Source organism: Haplochromis burtoni, unplaced genomic scaffold (genome assembly GCF_018398535.1).
Source record: "Haplochromis burtoni strain Fernald_Lab_line unplaced genomic scaffold, NCSU_Asbu1 Contig_51, whole genome shotgun sequence".
Lineage (NCBI taxonomy): Eukaryota > Metazoa > Chordata > Actinopteri > Cichliformes > Cichlidae > Haplochromis > Haplochromis burtoni.
In genome coordinates, this window is record NW_024582412.1 from 2,480,335 (window position 1) to 2,506,522 (window position 26,188).

The following is a 26,188-nucleotide window of genomic DNA, read 5'->3' on the forward strand; positions in this document are numbered from 1 at the left end:
CCTTCTTTAAAGCTGCACAGATGCACACGTGACAGCTTTTAAATAGTGGGAAAACCCATATTTTTGTTTTTAAAATTGAGCTGCATCAGAACTAAGTCCACAACAAAAGCCTTTAGTTCACTGTGAATTCACTTGTAACTGACTTGACCGATCGAGTGTGAAACCAATGATATCATCAACCAGTACAGACAAGACCAAAACCTGAACAAGCACAGAGGGGTTTCTTACACGGATGTAGACAACGGCCACATAATTACCACAAAAACCTCCAGAACAGAACCTGCAGATTAAACTGACATCATGTTGTTGAATATTGTTATTACACGGGTTGAAGACAATAACGAGCTGCTGCTGCCGTCGCCGAGTGAAGAGCAAAATATCACTATTAGCTGTGTTCAGGTGCCAAACCGCAGATACTGTTATCTGTCAGCATCATCTCTCTCTCTCTCACACACACACACTTGGAGTGATAAGCTCCTGGTGAAGCTCTGACTTTACGTTTTCACAGGTGTACAGCAGCAGTCCCCAGAGGGAGTGTCTGCCTCTCTCTTTGTCTGTGACACACAATTCATCATGTTCAAGTCATTTAGATTTAGTGACTTACAATCCTCCAAAACAAGGCTGACAAATTACAGGCTAAAGTTAAAGATGGAGTTAAAATTGTTTTTTTCTTTTCTTTCTTTCGTGAATTAAAGATATTGTTAGACTTGCTTCTTCTTGGTTCAACGCCAGTGCAGGTGTAATGCTGCTGCCCACAGACCACCATTCAACCAGATCAAAGATCAAACAAGTAAAAGTTGCACAAAATTTAGACAAGGAATCCACCAACTGAAAAAATGATGTGAAAGTGAGATAAAAAAAATCAATCAGGATATGAAGTCTGCCACGAGTCTGCTCAGAAGTCATGGGGAAAAAGGGGGGACTTTAGAAATCATCTGAGAATTTAGTTTTAAAGTAATTCAGCCATCACCATCTGCATAGTTGGTGCAGCTTTAGCACTATGGCCTCACAGCGAGGCCTTCCCAGTTAGCCGTGGGAGCAGAAGTGAGATGGATAGTAAAACTAGAAAAGTGCTGTGAAAATGTCAGTGCATTTCCAGCCATAGTAGGACAACCAGATCCACTGAATGTGGCGCAAAAGGTATTTCTGTTGCTTTTCTTAACATCATATATTTTCATTTTAAACTGTTGTTAACGTCTACTACAGTTGCTACGTTGTGTAGTGATCATTTGGGTTTCTGTGGGGATTCATCTGCTCCGTAACCAGTTTCTGTGAGTGGCACTCCTCTTTTCTAGATCAAAACTCTAAGAATCACGTTCCGCTAGTTTCACCCAGACCTGTGTAGTTTGTGCCTTCGGTGTGACTTTTATTTTTTAAAGCCTTTTGAAAAAAACTGAAAAAAGGCAGACTTAAAAAAATAAAACAAAATTTGGACTTTTCTAAACTACAGCCAATCAAAATGTGGGACACTGTTTCAATATGTGGGGATAGAAATGCTGACAAGTCCTACAAATCTTCTCCAAAAGAAAGTGTAAAGTTCTTCTAGTGCTGACCTGTCCACCCCATTGTTTCCCTTTCCTTCAACCTTTGTCTCCCTCCATTCATATTTTTCTCTCTTACATGCTTTCTTTCATTGCCTGGTTCTCCATTCATGTCACTCTGCATGCTTCCCTGTAACTTTCTGCATCAACACTGGCCTCTCTCTATTTCACTCTGTCGTTCGAGCTCTCTCTGTATCTCTTGCTGCCTGTCTTCCTTTCATCTCTCGCCATCTGCCTTCCTCCATCTCCATTTTCCTCCCTCTCTCTAACTCTTTTCTTGTCTCACCCCCTCTCTCTCTCTCTCTCTCGCTCGCTCTGTCTCCCGCCCCTCCCGCTCGTCTCACTAAAAACTTGGCAGTGATCCCCGTCGCGTTTTTTTTCCTCTTCCTCTCCCGTTCTCTCTCTCTCTCTCTCTCTCTCCACTATTCGTTTGGGGGATTGCGAATGAATGCGATCCAATCTAGACCTCGGCTAAGAGACATGAATTTTCATTAATTACAACCTTGTCAGCAAAAGCATTATGGGAGCTGAATATGAAAATGCTAATGAGGAGAGCTCATTTGCATATTTTTCTTTGTTGGAATGTCATTAATTATTACGTTTTATGATGATGAATGCAGCTGTCGATGGTTGGCCCTCCATGCCTAATTAGCTATCAGAAAATCCTCCGATCAAAAAAATGGATAGGGATCCCAAACTTTACTTTTCATTTTGCCCCTTTTTCCCTTCTTCTCCATGTCACTCCATCCCTGTTTTTCACTAACTGCTTTTATTATCTCTTACACTTCCTTTCATGAATGCCACTGTATTCCCTCATTCTCCCTGCTTCAAAATCAGTCTTTTCTTTTGGCTTCATTTGCTCTTACTTTTATGTCTTTCTTGTTCCTCAACCACATTAACCTTTATCTCCACGTCGTTCATTTTTTCCAGTCGCTTTGTATTTGTTAACGAGGGAGGTCCGTTTTTCAGATGTCATTTTGCTTGCCTTCACCTAGAACAGCTCAAAACTTCTTTTTTTTTTCTAATCGTGAGAGTGTTTGATTCCTGGCTCTTTTCGATCTAGTCCTTTAATTGTTGACCTTTGACCTCTACCCTGCTATTATACTGAATTTCTTTAGCTCTAGTCCGTTAGGGGTAGCTTCCAAACCTAAACCCTCTACCTTTACTCTAGCCACTATACCTTTACCCCCTAAAGAAAAAGATAACCTTCATTATAATTTGCTCTATTTTCTTTTCAGATCTAGCCCAATTCATTCAGTGTTTTACCTTTGTTCATGTCTCCCTTACTGTTTAGCTTCAGTCCAGACACATGCAGTACATAAGTGCCTTAGTCATTTTACTGTATTAGTTTTATATCTGCAAAGGTTTCATGACAGTTTTGAGTGCTTGAAAAGAAAGAATCAGGACATCTATGTGGTTCATGAAGACGTTTAATCTCTTATCCATGGGGCTTCTTCAGTTCAAAACTGAATCTGAAGGCCAGTGTCCTTCAGTTCAAGACTGAAGAAGCATCTTGGATGAGACATGAGACTTGGATGAGAACTGTCTTTACGAACCAAAAAGGAGTAGTGCTACATTTATCTAACTATAATAATGTGACCTGATCTCCTGTCGCCCCATATACTTATTCTCTGGTTCCTTTTCCCCTTTTTTCTTTCAGATTCTTTAACCTAACATTATATTGACCCACCATCTGGGGGCAATGGTGGCTATAGCTCAGGAGACGGAACAGGTTGCCCATTAATCAGAAGGTCAGTGGTTTGATCCCTGGCTCTCCCGGTTTGCATGCCCAAGTGTCCTTTTCCAAGATATAGAACAGTAATTGCCCTTGATGCATTCATCAATGTGTGTGCATGATAAATATCTGTGCACTGTATCGATGTGTGTGCTGTGTGAATGTGGCTAGTCATGTAACAATGATTTCAGTGGTCAGGAAGGCTAGAAAAGCTCTACATTATATCAAGTCCAGTTACCATTCCTTGTGGGTTACACCCATTTGAACTATTTTACTGATCACTCAGCTGTAGCACCTTGTCCTTGTAGAATTAATTAGCTCAAATTTTTAGCTTCAGGTGTACCTTGTGTTTGATCTGCAAACTCATTCCTCATTCTGTAGTTCTAAGAGTGAAACTTGCTACTTTTAATTAAAAGCATGCAAGTCTGTGATGCACTAATCAACTTGAGCAAGTGTTAACCAAGTGCTAACTAGTAGGATTCTATCAACTTTTGATGAAAACTTGCAACTAATGAGATGTATTAACAGTGAAACAGCTGATGTGATTATCTCTTTATTATCTATCTGGTGTGAACTGTGAGGATCAGTTTCTGATGAGAAATAACTGCCTTTGTTCAGGTCTGTCTTAAATAACCAAGTTCAATACATGGAGAATCAGCAGTCCACAGGCTGGTGACTTCCAATATGGCAGGCAGAAGGTGCGTCATCTCACCTGAAGACCCTGTGCTAATGTCCACGTCTCTCCTCACCTCTCTCTTTCTGTTGTTCCCTCCATCGCTCACTCTTTTGTCTAAAAACAGTAACACTGAAGACTTAACAAATCCCCCCCTCCAAAAAGCCACTAACGAACGCCCCCCCCTTTCCTGGCTTAATGAATGCCAGGCTTAATTAGAGCACCATGATGTCAGAGACATTAATTATCAGTTGGCTTCGTTTCAGAAAACACACACTGTCTCTTTTTCTGTCTCTCTCCCTGTCTGTCTCCGTCTTCGTTTTTCTCAGCATCTGTTTTTCTCTTTATTTCTGTTTTCCATTTTTAAACTGAGATTTCTCGACTCTAATCTTTAACCAACACTTGTTCGTTTAATGGAAGCGAATCCGCATGAATTCATTTCTGATTTACACCATTTTATAGTGCAGGTCTAAATCTCACACGCATGTCCGATTTGTGCATTCATGTTACGGAGCTCCATCTTTGGTGGTCTGGCATACATGATGATGTTAGTGATACGGAAGGACAGCTTACGAAGGTCATCGGATGAAGTGTCCAGTGCACATAGACATACAGGTGTAATTTAAGGAAGATTTAAGGTTGAAAAAGGCTGAAAACCCAATACCTGACATATTTTTTTTGCAACCTGATTCCACATCAATATAACTACTTACATTCATTTCACCTCTTGTCTCCACAGATGAGCTACATTAGGCTTAAAGACTCAGTAGCCTAAAGAAGTAGACTTTTTTTTAATGACTGGGCCTTTTGATATTAACCCTTTAAGACCTACCATAGAACCAAGTCTGCCAGAGCTTATATTATATTTTTACATGCTGTTGTAGTGCCATTTTTGGGAGCATTTCAAGTTGCTATACATCAATACAACCATTATAGCCCAGATTTTAATAATATGTCTGCATTAAGTGCATAGTAATTACATAAATTGCAAAAAAGTGCAATAAACTACAAAAAAATTGAAAATCGTTTTTGCTTTTTTAACATATATTTCTAGTTAGAGAAATTTAAGAGGCTTATCCCTCAAAACTGTAAATACAAAAAAGTTGCACAAAATAGTTTCCCACCACAGGAAATTTATTTTGAGTGTCTTCATAGTTTTATTTTTGAAATACACCAATTTTTATATACTGCAGGAAAAACGAAAATAAGTATTATAGTGCAAATTTGCAAAAAAGCAGCATGTGCATCAAAATAAACTATTTCCAGCAGTGCAATATGAGTCCTCAGCATCCCAGAAACGACACAGAAAGTCATAAAGTCAAAGATAACTTTTAAAAACACCAGTATAGGCTCATGAGGCCCTGATGGTAAAAAAACAACAACTACATTTCCACGAAAATGACGTCACTTCCGGTTTCGGGCAGGTAATGGCGGACATGCAAAAGTTCGCGCTGACGTCTATTCCAACGTAGGAAGTGTTATGAACAGCTCATCGGATCGGCAAAGCGTGTTTCTGGAATATTATGGTTTTGTTGCTGCAAGTGCTTTTTATGCAGTTTTTGCAAAGCTATATGTGGAAGGAAACCTTGACCTAGGACAAGCTGATGGCATAAGATGTAAGTACAACTCCTCCGGTTTCATATGTAAAAAAATTATTGCGCTAGCTTACGTGGTTGCAGTGCTACCGGGATTTAAAAATAGTTACGCAAAACAGAGCGTGCCCGCTCCGACCGGCTTTAAAGGGTTAAACATTCATTAAACATTCACCAGTATTTTATGTAAAAAAAATTAAAAAAACAAAAATGAAAGTGCCAATTTAAATATTGTGTGAAAGTCCGACTGTCGTATCCCCCCATCCGCTTTTCATTTTAGACTTCATTGGTGACACATAGTGCTAAAAATACCTTGTCGACGTGTTACTTTTATCCATCTATGCTAGAAGTTCGATTTCCTCTTTCCTCGCAACTCTTCTTTCCTGTGCAGGTGTTTCAGGTACTTGCTGGTCAGAGACTTCCTGCTCTCTTGCTTCCTTGCCTCTTTAAGTTACAAACATGTACACACATCCCCGTTCTAACGCATATCGTACAATACTGACTCTCCACATGTTTAGTTTTGTGCTTTATTATGTAGTAGTTAACTGAGTTGGTTTAAATTACTTTGCTGTATTCATTTTTTTCTATGTTGTTTCAGGCTCTGATGGGCATTTCCTTTATTTTAATGGCTTTTTGCTCAGCTGATCATAGCACATGTAGCTTCATCAGCTCCTCTTTGTACTTCAGACTTTCTTGTGATGTTCTCTCCATGTGAAAGTTCTGACTAGTAAGTAAGATTGTGAGTAAACTGTAATCACAACCAAAAGAGTGTGTGAGAACACTATAACACTTTATACACTCAAAGATTTTTAAAACACATAGCTCGCTCACATTCAGTTTATTATAGTGACCACTTATACTGACGTATTATGGTAACTTAGCATTAGTCTTTGTTAATTTGTATTCAATAGCCTATTCTTAGTAGGCATGCATTTAGGCCCTATTAAACACCCAAATACTATAATTAAATTTTAAAAAGTTATTCTAAAAGTTAAAAGAAAAATGAAAAATAAAGTTGTTATAAAGCATACTTTAACACAACTCTCACCAATTGTGTATAATACACATTATTCGTGATACCGAAGATTCAGACTCTAAAAAATATGGACATTTTCCTTTAAGGCTTGCAGTGTGCATGCAGCCCCTCGGATGATAAAATACAGTTCATCTTTGGCCTCTGGGAGCCACAGTTATAACTGAAGTGCTCTCTCTCGCTCACTCTCACTCTCACTCACACTCACAATAAACATACTGTTTAATGCTGCACATCTCTATCTCCCTCTCTCACCTCTCACACACAAACAAGCACTCTCCCTGAGCCACACACACACACACACACACACTGTAGCGTGGCTGGCCAGATGGGACTCTTCCACATGACCAAGCCGATCAATCAACACTGAAGGGCCCAGGTGCTACTACGCACCATTTCACAGTCTGTCACACACACACACACACACACACACACACACACACACACACACACACACACACACACACGAGTTGTACGCACACATAGCAGTAGAGACATGCAGAGATAAAGGACACACAAAATCCACGCACACTGAAAGGCAGGAAAAATCGCACACACACACACACACACACACACACACACACACACACACACACACACACACACACAGTGGAACATGAGTGACCTGAGCTTGGTCTCTTGGGGCCTCATCTGGATGGATGACAGAAGATGGAGAAGACAGACAAATGCATGGATGGACAGACAGATAAATACACGGACACAGATAGATTTTTTTTTCATATGTTTGGCAGTTTTGAAAACTTGATGGGTCATGATAAGGTTTTACATAATAACAAATATAATATGAAGAATTTTTCTCAACGATCCTTTCGTGTGTTCAGTATTCGGTATATGCTTTCCATAATGTGTCGAGACAGCAAACAAATGGTTACATAAAGTTACAATAAACCGGTTTAATAAATCAACAGAAATGAGCAATTTCTTATAACCCCCACCTGCCTGAAATTTAAGGGTTTAAGATTAGTTGCTGACCTGTAAAAGCTATGACAGAGGAATCAGTTGATATTTCTACGGCTCCATGTAGCGAGGAGTTCAAGGTGGATGGATTGGTCAAAGCATCAGAACAATATTAACACTTGTGTGTGTCAATATCTGCCAATGCAAACAACTTATTGTGTTGTTTACACTGAAGGACTTGTTAGGTAAAAATAATAAAGACACTTTTGTGACTATACTTTTTTATGACTTTTATTATAAGTTTAATGTAACTGTCATGCTCCTGGGTGGTCGGTGGTTCTTCCCTTGTTCATCTTTCTCTGTTCCCTTTTCAATTTTCTTTGCAGTTTTGTATTTATAGTTTGTTTTTCCTTCTGTGGATTTTGCACTTTTGAACTTTAGTTTCTGTTTATTAAGGTTGCCTGAAGTCCCACTCTATGCAGCACCAACTTATGAAAGGCACCACTCGTGGTGCGGATGAGGTGGTAGCAAGTTTTGTATTTACTTACTTTGGCTTGCCTTTTTCACCACCATGAGATCAAAATGCTAATTTGCCCAATACTATAGCTGATGCTTAACATGGGAGTCTGCTGGCATTCCCAAAGACGTATGTTACACCTTTATACTTGCTTAGCATTACCAGGTTAGCTCTGTTAGCACATTATCTGTCTCATTTAGCTCAAAGCTCCTCAGTACAGCCCTGCAGAGGGATCAGCTTTGTAGAGTCATTGCTGCTGGTTGAAGATATTCTAAAGATGCCTTACACGATAGTTTTGACCATGAAAATACGAATTTTACAACACTGGTGATGGGATTACTTTCGTTTTTGCACGCCATCAACCTCCAAATCAACATTTTCAACCACATAAATTTAGATTACTCTTGCAGCACGAAAAGTAACAGCCATAGAGGTCATATTATGGTGTTTATCACATTTGCTGTGATGTTTGGTTGCAACATGCAGTTTTTCTTGGGCACATGCTGACAAACTTATTGAACCACACAAATATGGCACAAATATGTCCCTAATACCAGGTACTCACAGTCTTTGTCTTTGTGAAATGAGTAAATTTTGGCAACAAATGAAGGTAGACATTAAGAGCTTAATTGCCAAGCTCGGCCACCACCTGCCTGTAAAATGTAATAGTATGGTCGTAGCAGTAATCGTACAGCGGGACTACCTTCTTTTCAAAATGTGACATTTAACTCTGACAGTTTTTTCAAAATATATACTCAACACAACCCCCCTCACATGATCAGGAACCCTGAAGTGCTGAACCGTTCCTTTCAGACTGTACATTTCACATTTTCCCCTCTCCACCCTCTCGCCTTGACGAGACCTATTATTACAATGTCAGATCTAATTACACAGACAATTTACATGTGATACACAGCCCCTTCAAAACAATAATATACTAAATACTCTGCAGTGGCTTACAGTGTGCGTCCGTGTTAATGCATTGAAGTCAGCGCAGCACTAATCAATTTATGATATCCTTTCAAAATACTCAAAGAATGAGACAGTGGATGCTCAGTTTCAATCAGTAGAGACAACAGAAAGAAAGTGATTGAGGGCAGAGCGGGAAACGAAGAATGCTACAAGAAAAATTGCCTCAATATTTCAGGGTAATGTGCAGCGAAAGTGAAGATTACCCATTTCTTATTAATCTTTCATCATCTTCTTCCTTCTGCCACTGAAGTCTTAGGTGCTTCTCAGAACCACATGATTAAAAAGTTTTCATATTTGTCTTACTGGTCAGGGACGTGTGGAAAATCACGTCCCACTTTATCATGAAAATCATGGTTTTTGTGATAAAAAAAACAAAACAAAACAACACGCTTCATAAAGCAAAACGCATGTTTTAGGGCAAAATCTTTAGTCTGTATTTAGTCTACAGAGCTGGTGTCATCATGTGACCTTATTTACACATAGGTCAAGTGATAAGCAGCAGTTCTACAACCCCAAACAGTGTCTGAGTTTTGTGACTTCAACCATTTGCACCACTATTCCTCCTTTCCTTTTTCCCCTCATTGTAATTGTTCTTCACATCCGATCGGTGTTTAACATTCTGAGCACAAAATCAAGACTAAGCACAGGGAGACTGGGGTGGAGGTGGGGGTCGGACCTTGGCACCACACCCATCTGAGGTAAAGGGGTCCCCTTGTCTACATATTTAAAAACAAAAAACAAAAAACATAAATACATATATACATATATTTAGACAAAGAAAGGGGCAAAAAGAACAAGTCACATCAAGTGAGAAACTGAGAATGAAATAAAAGAAAACAAGAGGCCTGCCAAATTTAGACGAGAAACAGAGTGACTAAAGGAATATGAACGAGAGGAGAGAGACAGATATGTATTTCTATATAAAGTGTCCAGATGTGACCTCCTCAGAGGGGGTCCAGCCTCATGGCTCAACACTCATTAATAAGGTCACACAGAGGTGAGACAGACGGCTGACTCACTGCATTTCAACAAAAACAGCACGAGGAGGAGGAGGGAGCCAAGTTCACCAGGTTTATAAACAACTTTTTATATACAGCTTTGCTTAATGCTGCAGAATGCTGCATTTTTTAGAAGTTACAGTACAGGAAAGTGATTTGGATGCAAACCCAATCTGGGAAACAGAAGAGCAGCAAACATTTTGCTAGGTTTATCCCTTTGTCAAATTGTCTTTTTCAGTAAAATTTATTGTAATAAATAATAAGTTTAAAATTAGCATTTGCATTGCAAATGCTGATGTGCACCACTTGAGATTTTTTATCTTCTTAGGGATTTGAAGTTGCTCTTTCTCCTATCTGTGGTTTCATACCTAAAGATATGCCTGAAATAAGGCCAAATGCACTGATACAATATTTCAATTGGGTGTCAGTTCAATCCTGAACAGTGAGAGCTGACATACAAAGGAGGAAGTATTTTTGTTCCCCATATGTTTGCAGAAGTGAATTGACACAAGTGAAAAGCTCCAATAAGATGATGGGTTTTCTCTCTCTGTGATGTTTTACTTTGACTCTTGTTATGGTAGAATGTTGGCTCGAGTCAACACTTGTTGGGAAGCTTTTATTGCATTTACTGTAACATAACTTGTTGTCATCAGCTTGACTCAAAAAGAATGGATCCTAATTTCACAGTGAGGAAAACTGCTAATTAATTTAACAATGATACTGGATTGATTCTTAGTGTCAGCAGATATTGGAAAAGGTTGGATTGATCCAAAACATCTTTTATCTTCCCTGACCATGTAAGTCTTCTTTCATCTATCTGGCTGCCCCTTGCAACCAGAAACTTAGAAAAACATGAGGGTGAAGCCTCTGTGGCAACAGGTAGAGCTGTGGGATCATCTCAGTCACCCTTTAAGAGTCACACTCTAATATTGAGAACCCAGTAAGTTGACTCTGTGGATTTTGCGTTTTTAGTGGAAAAATCCATTCCTAATTGATTCAAGTGACTTGTTCAGTCTCAGCTGACTTTCTCCAACCTTATAAACAGAACATTTGCGTTATGACCAAAGCTAGTTACCACTAAGTAATACTGGGCTGTGAGTTCAGTTTTATGATTGGTAGTATGCAAACTGTCATGGCCACTGATCAATACGTACCATTACCACAGAGAGCCGAGGAAAGCCTGCAACGACAGTACTGTAAGATGGTGAAAAGTGTACTCTAAGCCCCCAAACTGGGGCATCACACCTCTATGATGTCATACAGATCAAATAATAGAAAAAAAAACTGTCTGGAACTTGGAACTGAGCATTTCAAGTAGTCTGAAGTCTTTCACAGGACTCACGGGACTAATAATGGAATTTGGAAATGTGTAATGTGGATATTCACTTTTGTAAAAGTATGTGACAGAAGTATATGACTGAAAATAACTAATACATCCACTTTAATGAATTATTACTGTTCTGACAAAGGCTAATATGACAGACAAGATTATCCTCTTCAACATGATTAGGCACTGAACTTTGAGTAATTTCAGAGATGATCATACACAACAAACTCTTTTGCTTTACCCCCAAAACTGCAAACATGACCAGAGGAATTATTGGAGAACATATCCATACATGACAGCATAAAAGCAGGAAAAGTGAAAATTAAGCTACATCAGATTGTTTGTTTCTAAAAGAACAGAATGTGCTTACAAGCTGAAACCACTGAGATCCTCATTTACTATGTAGGTGACAGTTACAGTGCGTCGGTCTGTGTGTGTGTGTGTGTGTGTGTGTGTGTGTGTGTGTGTGCAGATTTTGGGAAGGGGGGGTTGGTTGGTTGGTGCACCTGCTCTGCCACAGCAGCTACACACAGGTATTCAGACAGGCGCATATTTTGTGTTACCACATACACACACTTACATGCATGAAAGTGAGAATCGCTCACACAATACCTCTAAGTTCCACACACACAGTTTAAAAACACACATTCACACATGTATTAATACACACACACTCACACACTACACATTAAAACATTCAGACAAGTGCAAGGTTACATTCAATCACACACACATCTACACATACATATAAAGATAAAAGCAGTATCACACACTCAGGTACAGACCTAACAGTACGACAAGGTGAACTTGAACATACACATCAAAACGCACACAAGTACAAGCACGCAGTCATTCGATCGCACAAAGAACACAGCAACGTTCAGACCTCTGCGTTTAACCACATTAAAGCACACACACACACACACACACACACACACACACACACACAAAAGCTGACATCACACACTGAGATACTGACAGGGTAAACCCGCCAACTCACACATACCATCGAAACACACACAACCGCAAACCTACAAAAACACACAGTTACATAAAAAAACAACATCACAAATTCACACACACAATAGGCATAAAACCACACACGTTAAAATTTGTGCACATATGTAAGTAAAGGTCCACATTTACACACACACACCATCTTATTCTGATTGCTAGATCACTCTGTTCGTGTGCGTGTGTGTGTGTGTGTGTGTGTGTGTGTGTGTGTGTGTGTGTGTGTGTGTGTGTGTGTGTGTGTGTGTGGGGTAGCAGATTAATCTAGCAGGTCAGTCCTGTTTTTTGGTAACACTACCGTTATCGCACAGTGTTGCCTTGAAGCAACAAACCAAATCTGTTTGGGGGGGGGGGGGGGGGGGGGGGGGGGGGGGGGGGGGTTTAAGAAAGAACAGACAAGGTTAGAGAGGGAGAGAAGTGCGGTGGGGGTGGGGGGTGCAGGGTCAACATGTTCAGGTTTGGTTCATTAAACTCTGAAGTGTTTCTTTCTTCTTTAGAGTCTTGAACCTGAAGGTGACCTAAATGGGCTGCAGTCGCTCACCATTGAAGCTCACAATCATGTTTATGGTATAAATGAAATATTTAGGGGTTGTTTTGCTGGTGCAAAGCTGCGCCATAAATTGCCTTGTTGTGAATCGTGTGACGTTTGATCATGAGCACTTTTTTGCTGTGAATGAACTTCGCTCAAACAAACTGTAGTGTGATGGACACTTCACCCTGGCGACATGTGCACAACCAAATGGAGGCAATGCGAAGCTCTGTCACAGTCCGCAGCTACTTTTAAGATTCTTTTAAATTTATAAGTTTAGCAGCTAACTGATTACACAGGGTACATTTGGATTGATCAGTTACATCTTTAAGATGCTTTTTTTCAAATTTCTAATTACAACATGGCTCTTTTTCCTCTATTGATTGAACTGAATACTAGATGACAGTTTATTATACTTATAGTAGCTTTCAAACAGTACAATTGATTGTTTAAACTCATCTAGGCTTTGTCAGGTTTATGTTAAATGAGCAGCAGAAAGCATTTTCATATATGGCACAATAACCGCTACCTTCCAACCAGTTGATGAGAACATTCTCAATGCGGCTAGTAAATGCTGTAAAACAAGCAAAGCAAAATATCACCCGCCATAGCAGCTGCAAAGCAACAACAGATTGACCTAAAAAGCCTCAACAACCCCCTAACCATACCAAAGCAAGCAGTTAGTAACTGTCTAGCAACAGCCAAGCAACCACAAGCCAACTAAACAGAAACACCTTGGCCCCAATCCATCGTAAAGATACATTTGCAGATGTTCCTGAGAACTGGTTACCAGATTGTTGAGCTTCTCCTCTAATTCATCCTGTTTTTTGTCTTCTCATGATGCTAAAACATTGATTTTATGACATCCAAACATGAGTCTTATCCCTCAGTTATTATTGACTCACATCCATAGGTGAGGGTAAAGATCAACCAGTAATTCGACACAGGCTCATCTCTGAAGGCAAGAGATCGATACAGCATTCGTATCAGTGCCAACGTTTCACTGATCTACTTGTCAATTTCCTGCTCCTTCATTTCCCAGTGTTAATATGACCCAAGGTTTGTGAACTCCTGCCCAACCCAGAGCAGGAAATCCACGTTTTCCAATCAGAACCGTGGCCTCAGAGTTGGAGTTGCTAATTCTCATCCAGGCTGAGAAACAGCATCATTGATATCTTAGTATTGGTACTGAAGACTGCAATATCCATCAAGACACACACAGAGAGAAAAGCTAACACAAACATCAAACACAATCAAATTTTACAAGACCAGTTGACTGAGAAATGGTTCTGTTAAAGGTAGAAAGCAAAGAGGGAGTTTTCTAGAAAACTCTTAGCAATGATAGAACTGTGTGTGCTCCATATCCCCTGCTGTCTCGGTCTCTTAGCATTATCATTATCAAAGTAAATTGCAGCTCCTGTGCGCCCGATGAAATACAATATTTCCATTTCTGACTCTGCATTGTCTGCTCGCTCTCTGCGTCTGCAGATACATAAAATAATCACAACACTGTCACAACACATCGCACTCACAATGGATCATTCCAACATGAGGCCCACGACTCTCAAGTTTTCCATTTCGTTTGCCTTGTTGGTGCATTCGACACCCAGGTTCGGATAATTCTATAAGATAATAAAAATGTTTTTTACACTTTTGCTTCAGCTGATTTAATTAATAACCTCCCCTTTGTGAACTTTGCTTTTAAACACTTGTGCGTGCATATATTAAAACTTTAACACGAGTCCTCAAGAGGCTTAGGCAAGTTTAAACTCCACCTAATGACATGAACAAAATTAATAAAATGTTTGTCATCATTTTTAATTAACCACCACTCACGCATCTGTCTAAAATCCATTAACCACTTGAAACCAGACTGCCATGCCCTCTAAAATTATAACATTTATAAATCGGTTAAAAAAATATCAAAAGGGGCTCTTTTTTTTTCTTTTACAAGTTTAATTTCAGCACTTTAGTTCCACTGCGATGTTTAAACAATAGGTTCAGGGAAGATCTTTTCCTGTTTTTTATATGATTGTACCCTTGTGCACAATGTCAGACTCATGAAAATATAGATGTCCCAGTTTAGTGTGAAAGAACTTAACTGAGCTAACAAAGCTCTAGGCTCAACACTAGTCACCGTTGAGTACAAGCCAAGCCTTACTGCAGAACATCAAGCTGGACCTCACTAATGCTTTTGTGGGTAAACGGGAGCAAATTCTGACATGATGCAGAAACCATGAAATTCAACGTGTGGAGGCTGCTAGAGCACCACATTACTGCCACCTGTTTTGGGCACATATGGCCATTAAAGTAATCAACACACTTTTGTTGGTTAAGTGTCCTTATACCTTTGCTCATAAAATGTGAAAACAGGTATGGTCAGTCCCATAAATTCCCATTTTAAAATGCTCAACTTTACAGTATAAATAAATGACCATCTATCCATTTTCTTCCAATTATCCAGTTCAGGGTCACCGTGGGGCCTGGAGCTTATGCCACCCATCACTTGGCAAGCGGCAGGGCACACCCTAGACAGGTTGCCAGTTTATCGCAGGACGAATACTTAAGTCACTTTTCTACTAGTACCTACTTGACTCATTTTGACTCGACTCCTCTCAGGTTTAAGGGACTTCCATTAAGTGGCAGTACCTGGTACCCGGTACTTGTTTAGGACCTAGTCAGCCAGATTTCCAACTGAGCTAGGGAGTGACATCATTTGATGAGTCATATGAGCAACTCTTCCACAAGAATCAGACCTGGCTTTTTTAAAAATCGAGGTGCATATAAATTATGTCATTGGACTCTCAGGTGGCGTTACAAGAGCAATCCCACCCACTTCATGTGGCACTTATTTAAAAAAAAGAAAAACAACCAAAACCAAGTATCAAGTCAGTTGTGGTAACCACTACACCACTGTTCCACCCTACAGATTAACAGCTTGCTCCAAATAAGTTTTAGTGTCACCAGCCAATTTACCCCCTTCTTAAGAAATGTGGTCAGAGTTTTTGTTGTGCAGCATTTTAGTGTAATTGTCTGACAAATATTTGGTTTGTTATTGGTTAACTGCAGTAAGAGACCAGAGGTGAGTGTACTTGTTTTGATAAGTGAAATTCTAGTATTTGATTTCTATGTACCCTGCTAATCAAGCTTACTGATCTACCTAAGCTAATCTCACCCTTCTTGTCTAAATATGGTCACAGCTCCAAAATGCACAAACCAATTTGAGACATCATGGTAGCTATGCCCATCTTTTATGTGTAGCCAAAGAAATATAGGAGAAAAATGCACAAACAGCACATTTTTTTTAACTCTGTCACTTCGAGTGGAAGGTTTAAGATTCAGTGCATCACAAGTGTGAGCTCACTCAAAACTAATGAGAAGAAGCACAAGAGACAGAGTGGCAGAAAAAGGCAGGTAGAGTCAGATAGCTGAGAGCTAACATCTTCCATTTTTGATGCATCCAGTCAAAGGTAATTAAGCTCTGTTTAGTGTGTGTGTGCATGTGTGTGTGTAAGTACATCTGCACGTGTGTGTTTCAGTGATTATATGCCTGTGTGACTGTGTGAGAGGAAGAGAGAGAGAGGGAGAGAGGCAGATTATCTGTGTCAGTGGCCATTTGCTCACAACTGGCGCCACATCGAAGAGAGCCAGAGGCAGAGAGCATCATGGGTAAATGAGCACACACTGCCTGGCGTTTTTCCACACAGCGGGCCAAGAGAGGAAAGAGAGAGAGAAATTGCATGCCAGATGACCTGTCTCCTCCAGTGTACGCTAGTGTTTCACTAATTCTCCGCAGACACACGCGCACACAGTCAGGACCCGACAAAGCTGTGAATCTAAAGCTGATGGCTAGAAAAAAATGAATTTCAAAAATAAATAAATAAAAACAAATGCATGTACCCATGCACACACATTTAGCTTGCACCATACCTGTTACCCTGGAGTTGGTGTACGGAGGTGAGAGGCTGTCATGTGACGTCATGTACTGAGACCCATCGGCATAACTCTGAGGAGGGAGACAGGACATCTAGTTAGCAATGCAAACAGCATCATCTGTAGCATTACAAGTAGAAATAGTAGTCTTTGAAGTTGTAGAGACAACACTGGATGACTGACACTTTTACATTTTCCAGTGTACATGGTGTATACAGCAGCGTATAGTTCAAAATGTTTGGAAATATGTATGAAAACTAAATGTGAAGCTGTAAGTTTAACAACGTGTGATGGAGCTGCTTGTAGGCAGGTTATCTGTCTAAGTTTGACCACAGCAAGCGTAGAAATTAGCACTCTTAGCAGGAACATGACATGCTCCATTTCCTTAAATGTTGAATACTTGATGAAAAACACAACAGCAATGACAGGAAGCAAAGCTAAAGACGTGTAACACAGGTCTCCTGCCAATTCTAAACACAGGAAGTAGAAATTTGTGCAAACTGGTAGTAGTGAAGACAGGCTGAAGACAGTTACAGGCTGAATCTGCTGCTGAGATGCTCTTGATGGAACTTCATAAAAAGCTTCAGCCTCTTCTGTACCTATCTGTATATTGATATTCAGTATATTTACTTCTTGGCAGATAAAATAAGTAGCTGGTAAAATGGTGGAAAGAGTTAAAAGAGAAAATACTGGATTTCTTCAGATGGTGACACAGGACAAACGGTTATCATAAAATCTATGATAAACAATTATTAAATGTGAATGTAATGTAATGAATGTAATATTCACAGCTTGGTACTGTTTCTATGCCCTGCTGCTATTGTACAACAGTTTAGTTCATCTCTGAGGTCAAAGTCATCAGTGATGATGAACCCAACCTTAAAAGTAAAAAGTTTAAAAAATAAGAAAATAGTTTTTGATGTGTGCAAGTTAGAATTTTTGTATTTTCTTCATTCCCCGATTGCCACGTTTAGGGAGAGTAACTTTAAAAAAATACTTATTCTGATTGTACGGTGTTGCGTTTAGGATTATGGATGTGGTCACTAACAATGACTTAGGCCTCAGATGGATAGCTCCGATCCTCTTTAGTACACATTGCCTGCTTGCCTTACTACAATATACTCTCAGTTTTAATCGAAAGCTTATAAAAACATAGAAGAATCATGTCGAAGACTGGGATATACAATAGTCCCTCGTTTATCGTGGGAGTTACGTTCTAAAAATAACCCGCAACAGGTGAAATCGGTGAAGTAGCCAACTTTACAATCATTATAGATGTTTTAAGGCTGTAAAACCCCTCATAACACACTTTATACACTTTTCTCAGACAGGCATGAACATTTTAACACTTTTCTCTCTTGCTTAAACACTCTCACAGTTCAAACCTAAGAAAAATAAGTCCAGTATTATAGAATGAAACCAAAGGCACCCGCTGTTGCCTTTCACCATGCAAAACGTTTTGTCGATGGTTGTGTTCGTTGGGGAGAAAATTTACAAACATACAGTACAGCACTTCAGTGTCACAGTGTTAGCAATCGAAGCATGCAAAATTGCACAAAGAAAAATCTGCGAAACAGCGAGGCCGAGAAAGGTGAACCGTGTTATAGCGAGGGACCACTGTATTACTAAGTGAGCATTTGTTTGTGTAGCCAGTGTGTTGAATGTGAAAGAGATGGGCAGGTGCAAAGTAAGTGACAGGGGTTAGATTGTCGAGGCCGGACGACTGCTGCCATCAGCTGTGATGAACTGTGGTTCAAAGAGGGGCACACAATGAACCAGGGCCTGGGTGCTGAGGGATACCATAATAGACCCATTTCTGTAATATACTCACATATCTATATTATTGCTAATATATATTGTAATATATCTATATCACTAAGCACGTCTGGATGGATGCAAACTGCATTTCGTTGCCCTGCACCTGTGCATGTGCAATGACAATAAAGTTGAATTCTATTCTATTCTATTCTATGTGCACTAAGAAGTCTGATCCACCAAAGCTACAATTCACAGCTTACAGGACCTGGAGGACTCTCATAAGATGCTGTAACTCTTTAGGCTTAAGAAGAAAAATGGCGCCAGGAAGTTTGAACCCAGAGCCTTTTTAGTGTGTCGTTGCTAATATACAATTATCACTTTGGAACTAGAATGTACCTTTTTGGCTCGTTTAAACAGTCAAATACCTTAATTTGAAAATGAAAGGCACATATGTGATCAACAGTTCAAACACTGTTGTTGTTTGGTGCTTAAGATCCAAGACACTACTGTACAAGTGGCTGAGAGTTCCAGCACTTCAAGGTATTGATGGCCATTAAAAATGTCTGTTTGAAAAACAGGAACAATTTTAAGGGGACAAAAAAAGTGAAAAGGTCCCTGCCAACAGGTTGTTTCAAGACACGTCCAGTGCATTAATCATGAAATGATGAATGTTATGAATGAAGGCAAACACATCAGCTTTAGTAATCATTATTAGCGGTTATTATAATTTGTTACCTTGGAAGAACGACTTCCACTCGCCCATGATGCTGCACCTGTCCTCTCCTCCATATCTGTGAGACAGGGAGAGAATGATGGTTATTTTTTTAAATGACCAAAGAAAACACACAACACACAGTACTGAGAGTACAAAATTCAGTGTCCAAAAATTATGTGTTAATCAGCTAGGAAGAAGCAGATAGATGAAAAAATACTGAAAAAATGAAATAATAACAAGTTAAAAGAAACACTTTTCAGCGCTTCATTGTACATGATGTTCTAAAACACACAGTCGTTTCGTTTATACTTGACATATTAAATATCTGCAGTCCTTAGTTTTGCATTTTAATCACTCACAATATCAATCAATATCTTTCAGCACTTTTATATTACAATTGTAATGTGTCTATAATCAACCACAGCAGCGTAAATCATTATATCACCATTCCCCAAGTCATTAAACGTTATTGATTATGATTGCAGAGCCTTTAATGTGTCTCAGGAAAGTTTAATGGTCCTTTAAGCCTTCTGCGGACCACTAATATCTAACAAACTGGATTAGGAAGTTATATTTTACAAAAGCTCAGAGTGTTGACTGAGGGGTCACAGGTAACCTATGAATGGCACCAGGTTCTGTAGGGTCATGATGAATTCTTATTCCAAAGGTTGACCACATGGCACACTGCAATCATCCTCTATGGACATTGTATGTTTATTCCTATTAACAGACTAGCTTTAGTTTAGTCAAAGTTAACCAGACCTTTACTATAGAGCTGTGACGCTTACAAGGCTAACATCCAAGGGCATAATTTGACGATTTGTTGGTGAAAACAAAGGTCAAGAGACATCAACATCAACAGAGAGAGGAAGAAAGGAAGGGATACATGACAGGTAGACCGGTGCATTCAGGTCGCATAAAATGTGCAAATGCTGCTCTCTCACACACACACACACGCACACACACACACACACACACACACACACACACACACACACACACACACACACACACACACAGCCGTCTCATGCATTGTAATGCACAAATCTCTCTTCAATAGGCTCTTCATTGTGTCAGTGTGTGTATAGTGAGCAGCTTACATTCATTGTCGAGTCATTTGGAATGTCAGCTTATCTGTGTGTGTGTGTGTGTGTGTGTGTGTGTGTGTGTGTGTGTGTGTGTGTGTGTGTGTGTGTGTGTGTGTGATTTAGCACAACAGAAATAAACTGGTTCAGTTACAGAAAGCCTTTTGGAATTAAGCCAAACGTCCCCACCTTGACTAAGGTACCTTTGGGCTATGACTTTGTATAACAGATTGGAACAGACCAGAATATAATAGAGAATAAAACTTACGACAGTTTGGAGAAATGACAAAGAAAACACTTGATGGCAAGCTGGATTGAGCGATTGGCTTTTGAAAAGCAGTAACACATATTCAATAATGAGTTGGTCTGAGGGAGTGTGTTTGATGACCAGGTGGATATTTTCAACAAACACCTGATGAACACTCGATTTTATTAACACATACATGGAAAACGGATAAGACACTATATTTGTACAAATGCAGTTTGTCATCAATTCATGAAAATTTAGGGAACTTGTTATAATTAGGTGAATTTGGGCAAACTACAGGGTGGGCCATTTATATGGATACACCGTAATAAAATGGGAATGGTTGGTGATATTAAAGTCCGGTTTGTGGCACATTAGTATATGTGAGGGGGCAAACTCCTCAAGATGGGTGGTGACCATGGTGGCCATTTAGAAGTCGGCCATCTTGGATACAACTTTTGTTTCAATAGGAAGAGGGCCATGTGACACATCAAACTTATTGGTAATGTCACAAGAAAAACAATGGTGTGCTTGGTTTCAACGTAACTTTATTCTTTCATGAGTTATTTACAAGTTTCTGACCACTTATAAAATGTGTTCAATGTGCTGCCCATTGTGTTGGATTGTCAATGCAACCCTCTTCTCCCACTCTTCACACACTGATAGCAACACCGCAGGAGAAATGCCAGCACAGGCATCCAGTATCCGTAGTTTCAGGTGCTGCACATCTCGTATCTTCACACCATAGACAATTGCCTTCAGATGACCCCAAAGATAAAAGTCTAAGGGGGTCAGATCGGGAGACCTTGGGGGCCATTCAACTGGCCCACGACGACCAATCCACTTTCCAGGAAACTGTTCATCTAGGAATGCTCGGACCTGGCACCCATAATGTGGTGGTGCACCATCTTGCTGGAAAAACTCAGGGAACGTGCCAGCTTCAGTGCATAAAGAGGGAAACACATCATCATGTAGCAATTTCAAATATCCAGTGGCCTTGAGGTTTCCATTGATGAAGAATGGACCCACTATCGTTGTACCCCATATACCACACCAAACCATCACTTTTGTTGTTCCAACAGTCTTGGAGGGATCCATCCAATGTGGGTTAGTGTCAGACCAATAGCGGTGGTTTTGTTTGTTAACTTCACCATTCACATAAAAGTTTGCCTCATCACTGAACAAAATCTTCTGCGTGAACTGAGGGTCCTGTTCCAATTTTTGTTTTGCCCATTCTGCAAATTCTGTGCGCCGATCTGGGTCATCCTCGTTGAGATGCTGCAGTAGCTGGAGTTTGTAAGGGTGCCATTTGTGAGTAGCTAATATCTGCCGAAGGGATGTTCGACTAATGCCACTCTCCAGTGACATGCGGCGAGTGCTACGCTGTGGGCTCTTGCTGAATGAAGCTAGGACAGCCACTGATGTTTCTTCATTAGTGACAGTTTTCTTGCGTCCACATTTTGGCAAATCCAACACTGAACCAGTTTCACGAAACTTAGCAAGCAGTTTGCTAACTGTAGCATGGGAGATGGGTGGTCTCGTAGGGTGTCTTGCATTGAAATCTGCTGCAATGACCCGGTTACTGCGTTCACCAGATATCAACACAATTTCGATCCGCTCCTCACGTGTTAACCTCTTCGACATGTCAATGGCTGTGAACAAAGAGAAACTTGTAAATAACTCATGAAAGAATAAAGTTACGTTGAAACCAAGCACACCATTGTTTTTCTTGTGACATTACCAATAAGTTTGATGTGTCACATGGCCCTCTTCCTATTGAAAAAACAAAAGTTGTATCCAAGATGGCCGACTTCTAAATGGCCACCATGGTCACCACCCATCTTGAGGAGTTTGCCCCCTCACATATACTAATGTGCCACAAACAGGACTTTAATATCACCAACCATTCCCATTTTATTACGGTGTATCCATATAAATGGCCCACCCTGTACATTTGGAGCTTAATGGCTTTAGGAAAACCAGTTTAACAATTAGATATAGAGAACAAGTATTAGATCAGAAGGTTTTTTAAGCACATGCTGGATTTAAGGTAATTAAGGTAAAAGATTACATTTAGGGAACTTACATTCCGTCAGATTTAGGATGGATTCAGGGAACACATCTGCAAATTTAGACAGTTTATATTTTATCACTCAGACTGACAGATAATACATTTGTTTGACCAGATTGTGGGAATTGAGACGTGAACCGATGTAATTAGGAGACACGCAACTTGCCTGGAATAAGGGGAACACACACTTGATCAGACAAGCAATGTCTAACTATGAAGAACTCAAAAGGAGGTATAAAGATGTGGTCTTAATGCACAAATAAGATTTTGCAATTAACTTTAGAAAACTGGAGGTCCTTGGCTTTGACGTCTTGAGGTAAAGTTTTTGAGTTGTAAAAACAAGAAGTGTAAATATTCTGTTATTAGAAATATGTCTATCATCGTTATTGAGATTTATATTAAAAGGGAAGCTAGTGAAATATTAACTTGTGGAGAAGGGATGAGATTAAACTAAGCGTCCACTTCTTCTCACGCCTTTTCAATATGTATACTGATTCAGAATTAGTGAAATGATATTTGAGTGTTTTTTTTCTCATTTTCTTCTTCCTAAATGACTTTCTGTTTATTTGAAGAACATAACTTAAACATGGTTGGTGTGGTAGAATGGATAAGCAGATTTGGGAACTTAATTAAGGAATTTTAGTAATTTTGTACCCATAAGGGGAACAAACACTGCATTATTAATCATTAACTAGCATGATTTGGAGGTGTAGCTCTGTAGTATAGCGGTTAATACTTTAGTTTAATGTAAAAGAGCTCCAGTTCGAGATTGGGAGAAGCCATAATCCCCTGGGAGATGCTGTCAAGAAGCTGAGTAGTTTGATCTGATGAATATATAGTGATTCAGTTGGATTCTTTACCTGAAATAAAGAAAAAGCTAAAGTGGCTTTATATTACATGTCCTGGTAAACAGTTGTTTTCAGGTAACCAGAAATATGATTCTTTATATGTTTTATTTCTTTGGTAATGCATATTTCTGTCCAGCAAATAAGGTGCAGTTTGAAAAAGGGAATGAGAAGAAGGAAAAAAGAAATTAAAAGTGAAGAAAGACTGCCGGTCCTGATGAGGTAGAAATGGTGAAGATGGGGGAAAAAAAGAGGAAGAGGAGTACAGCAATTAAAGAATGCATCTCTGCTCATTGAAAACTACAAAGAAGGGAAGATTGGATGAGAGGGAGGCGAGGAAAAAGAGGAGAAAAAATACAAGTTGGGTGTGCAGAAGTTGAAAGATGTGGCGAAGGAAGAGAGAAGGAGGAGAGAAGGAGGAGAGAAGGAGGCGTCCATGTGTCCTGCACCTGATAAGGCTCCGATTGAGGGCTATAAATTACACAAGAGAGAGGGAGAGAATTTACACACAAGCAGGGAAACACACACTGAAAAGCACAGAAACATACAGCTCTAACCCTCCATTTCTCCCTCTCTCACACACACGCACACACAGTGCAGGTTATCTATCATCAGTTAATGAACTTAGACTGACAGACAGCTCCATGTCTCTCACACTGATCCTATTAAGACCTGCCTGACACAAAACAGACTCCTATTAATACAGTTACCCTATGTGTGTGTGTATATGAGTGTGAATGTGTGTGTGTATGAGTGTATATGAGTGTGAGTGTGTGTGTGTGATTACTGAGGACAAAAACAGCCCTGTGCCCAAGTACTACCATTGAGCCAGTCTTTGTATTCCATGTGAGTGTTGTTTTTGTTTTCTAATTTTTTTTTTGGCAGTAAAATACAGTTAACCTGGTCACTAGAGAACCATGTAGGGTTAGGGTTTGGTTTTGGTTAGTGTTCAGCATTGACTAGTTGGATAGTTTGGAAAGACCGTAATACTATATTTATAATGTAAAATCGTGCTAATTTGTCTATATTGGATGTGCCTGAAAGAAAACCCAATCAAAATCAAACCTATATGACCATCACTGACCTAGTGGATGTTAATATGCTAATTTAAAAGGGCTGATTTTCAGCTTTCAGTCTCCATTAAAGCAAAATCCTTCAACTTAGAGACAACTAGCTCAAATCCCAGCTTATTTTCTTGAAGCTACAATTTAAGGATGTCACCAAAATCAGTCCCATACACACAATTGAAAGGCAAAAGTTTTGCTGTATTAAAAATCATAATGGCAACCAACACACAACCAAAGCAATCTCAAGGAGGGTTTTTTTTGTTGTTGTTGCAGTAACCTCTTTGGAAATAATTTCACCCAGCAATCTTCAGCAACCATTCAGTAATTGGTTGCAGAATAGACATTTTTCCCTCGTGGCAACTGGTTGCAAACATCTCTCTAGACCTGTGTAAATGATGCCTTAGATTAGACCCCACATCAGTGCTTCCCAGAGTTTAAGTAACAGACACAACTCAACATCAGATGCTCAGGCTGCATAAACCAGACGTTAATAGCTAAATTGTTGCAAATAATTTTTAAGAAGGCCAGTAAGAGAGTGAAAAGCATAATTCCTTGGACTTAAAAATTAAAAGCATTTGAATGAATATGTCTGGGTTAACTGTATTAGCCACTTTCAGGGAGAAACTTTTGAAATAACTGACCAATTCTACTCTGTGGCACATAGCTTTAAAGGTTTCAGTTTCCTGGCACACACAGAGGAAATGCACCACGAACAAACGTGTTATATATGTAATGATGTAATGGCATGAAGACTCACGCAGATACACACACACACACACACACACACACACGCACGTGTTGATTAAGGTAATAAATGGCCTCTGATTGACAGAAATGAGGACAGTGGTCGTGCTGTGAGAAAATCAAGCGTATGGGTGTGCACCTGTGTGAGCTCTGTAGGCTCACTGTTCTCATCTGGTCTCCAACCAAACTCTATAATTAACTATAGGCCTTCCCCAGCCCCAATATACAAATGTCAAACAGTGTGTGGTGATCAGAAACAGAACTATTGACACATTTATTAATTTAATAAAACGTGCACGCTCAAAGACTCAAATAATCCTAAAATGATCTTTAAAAAGATAACTGTTTTATTTTTGTTATGAATGAAAATCATTACCTGGTGTCGATTCAACAACAACAACGTAGAACAAGGTAACGGAAAATCATTTGTTCCCAGAGAAGATTTAAAGAAAATAAAAAGCTGATTGGCAGTTTTGTGATCATCATATTCACTGGAGATACTCTTAAGACTCTCTTTTAGTCAAACTCAGCTGTGTAATCAAACACTTTTACACCTTCTCAGTTGGGAACATCTCAAACAGAACCTCTCCCAAGGTAAGCCATAATGAGTTGTAAAAGCCTTAAAGGCAATTTTATTTTGGAATTGACTTGAAACGTGAGAGCTGCACCACCAAGTGAAAATCAAACCAAATCTCATGGTAACTGATTTTTGTTTGGTAGAGCCCAGTGGACATATCCAGTTGGTTCTGAACAAATGGCCAAGGCGCTAAATTGCTGAAGGCACCCACACACTGTGATATTTTAGCAATGTTCTGATGCATGTGGACTTGATTATTACAGGGAGTGCAGAATTATTAGGCAAATGAGTATTTTG

General features: G+C 39.6%; 1 protein-coding gene across 8 annotated transcripts in view; it reads right to left on the bottom strand.

Annotated features, from left to right (window-relative positions):
- The window catches only part of LOC102293637 (transcription factor 4), a 264,311-nt gene that overhangs the window by 161,686 nt on the left and 76,437 nt on the right, over window positions 1-26,188 (bottom strand). For all 8 annotated transcript variants that reach the window (XM_042220594.1, XM_014333384.2, XM_014333381.2 and 5 more), the window contains 2 exons: window positions 19,276-19,331; window positions 16,780-16,855 (listed from right to left, as the gene is read on the bottom strand). In XM_042220594.1, coding sequence (XP_042076528.1) covers window positions 16,780-16,855; window positions 19,276-19,331 — 132 coding nt within the window. The remainder of the gene's footprint in view (window positions 1-16,779; window positions 16,856-19,275; window positions 19,332-26,188) is intronic.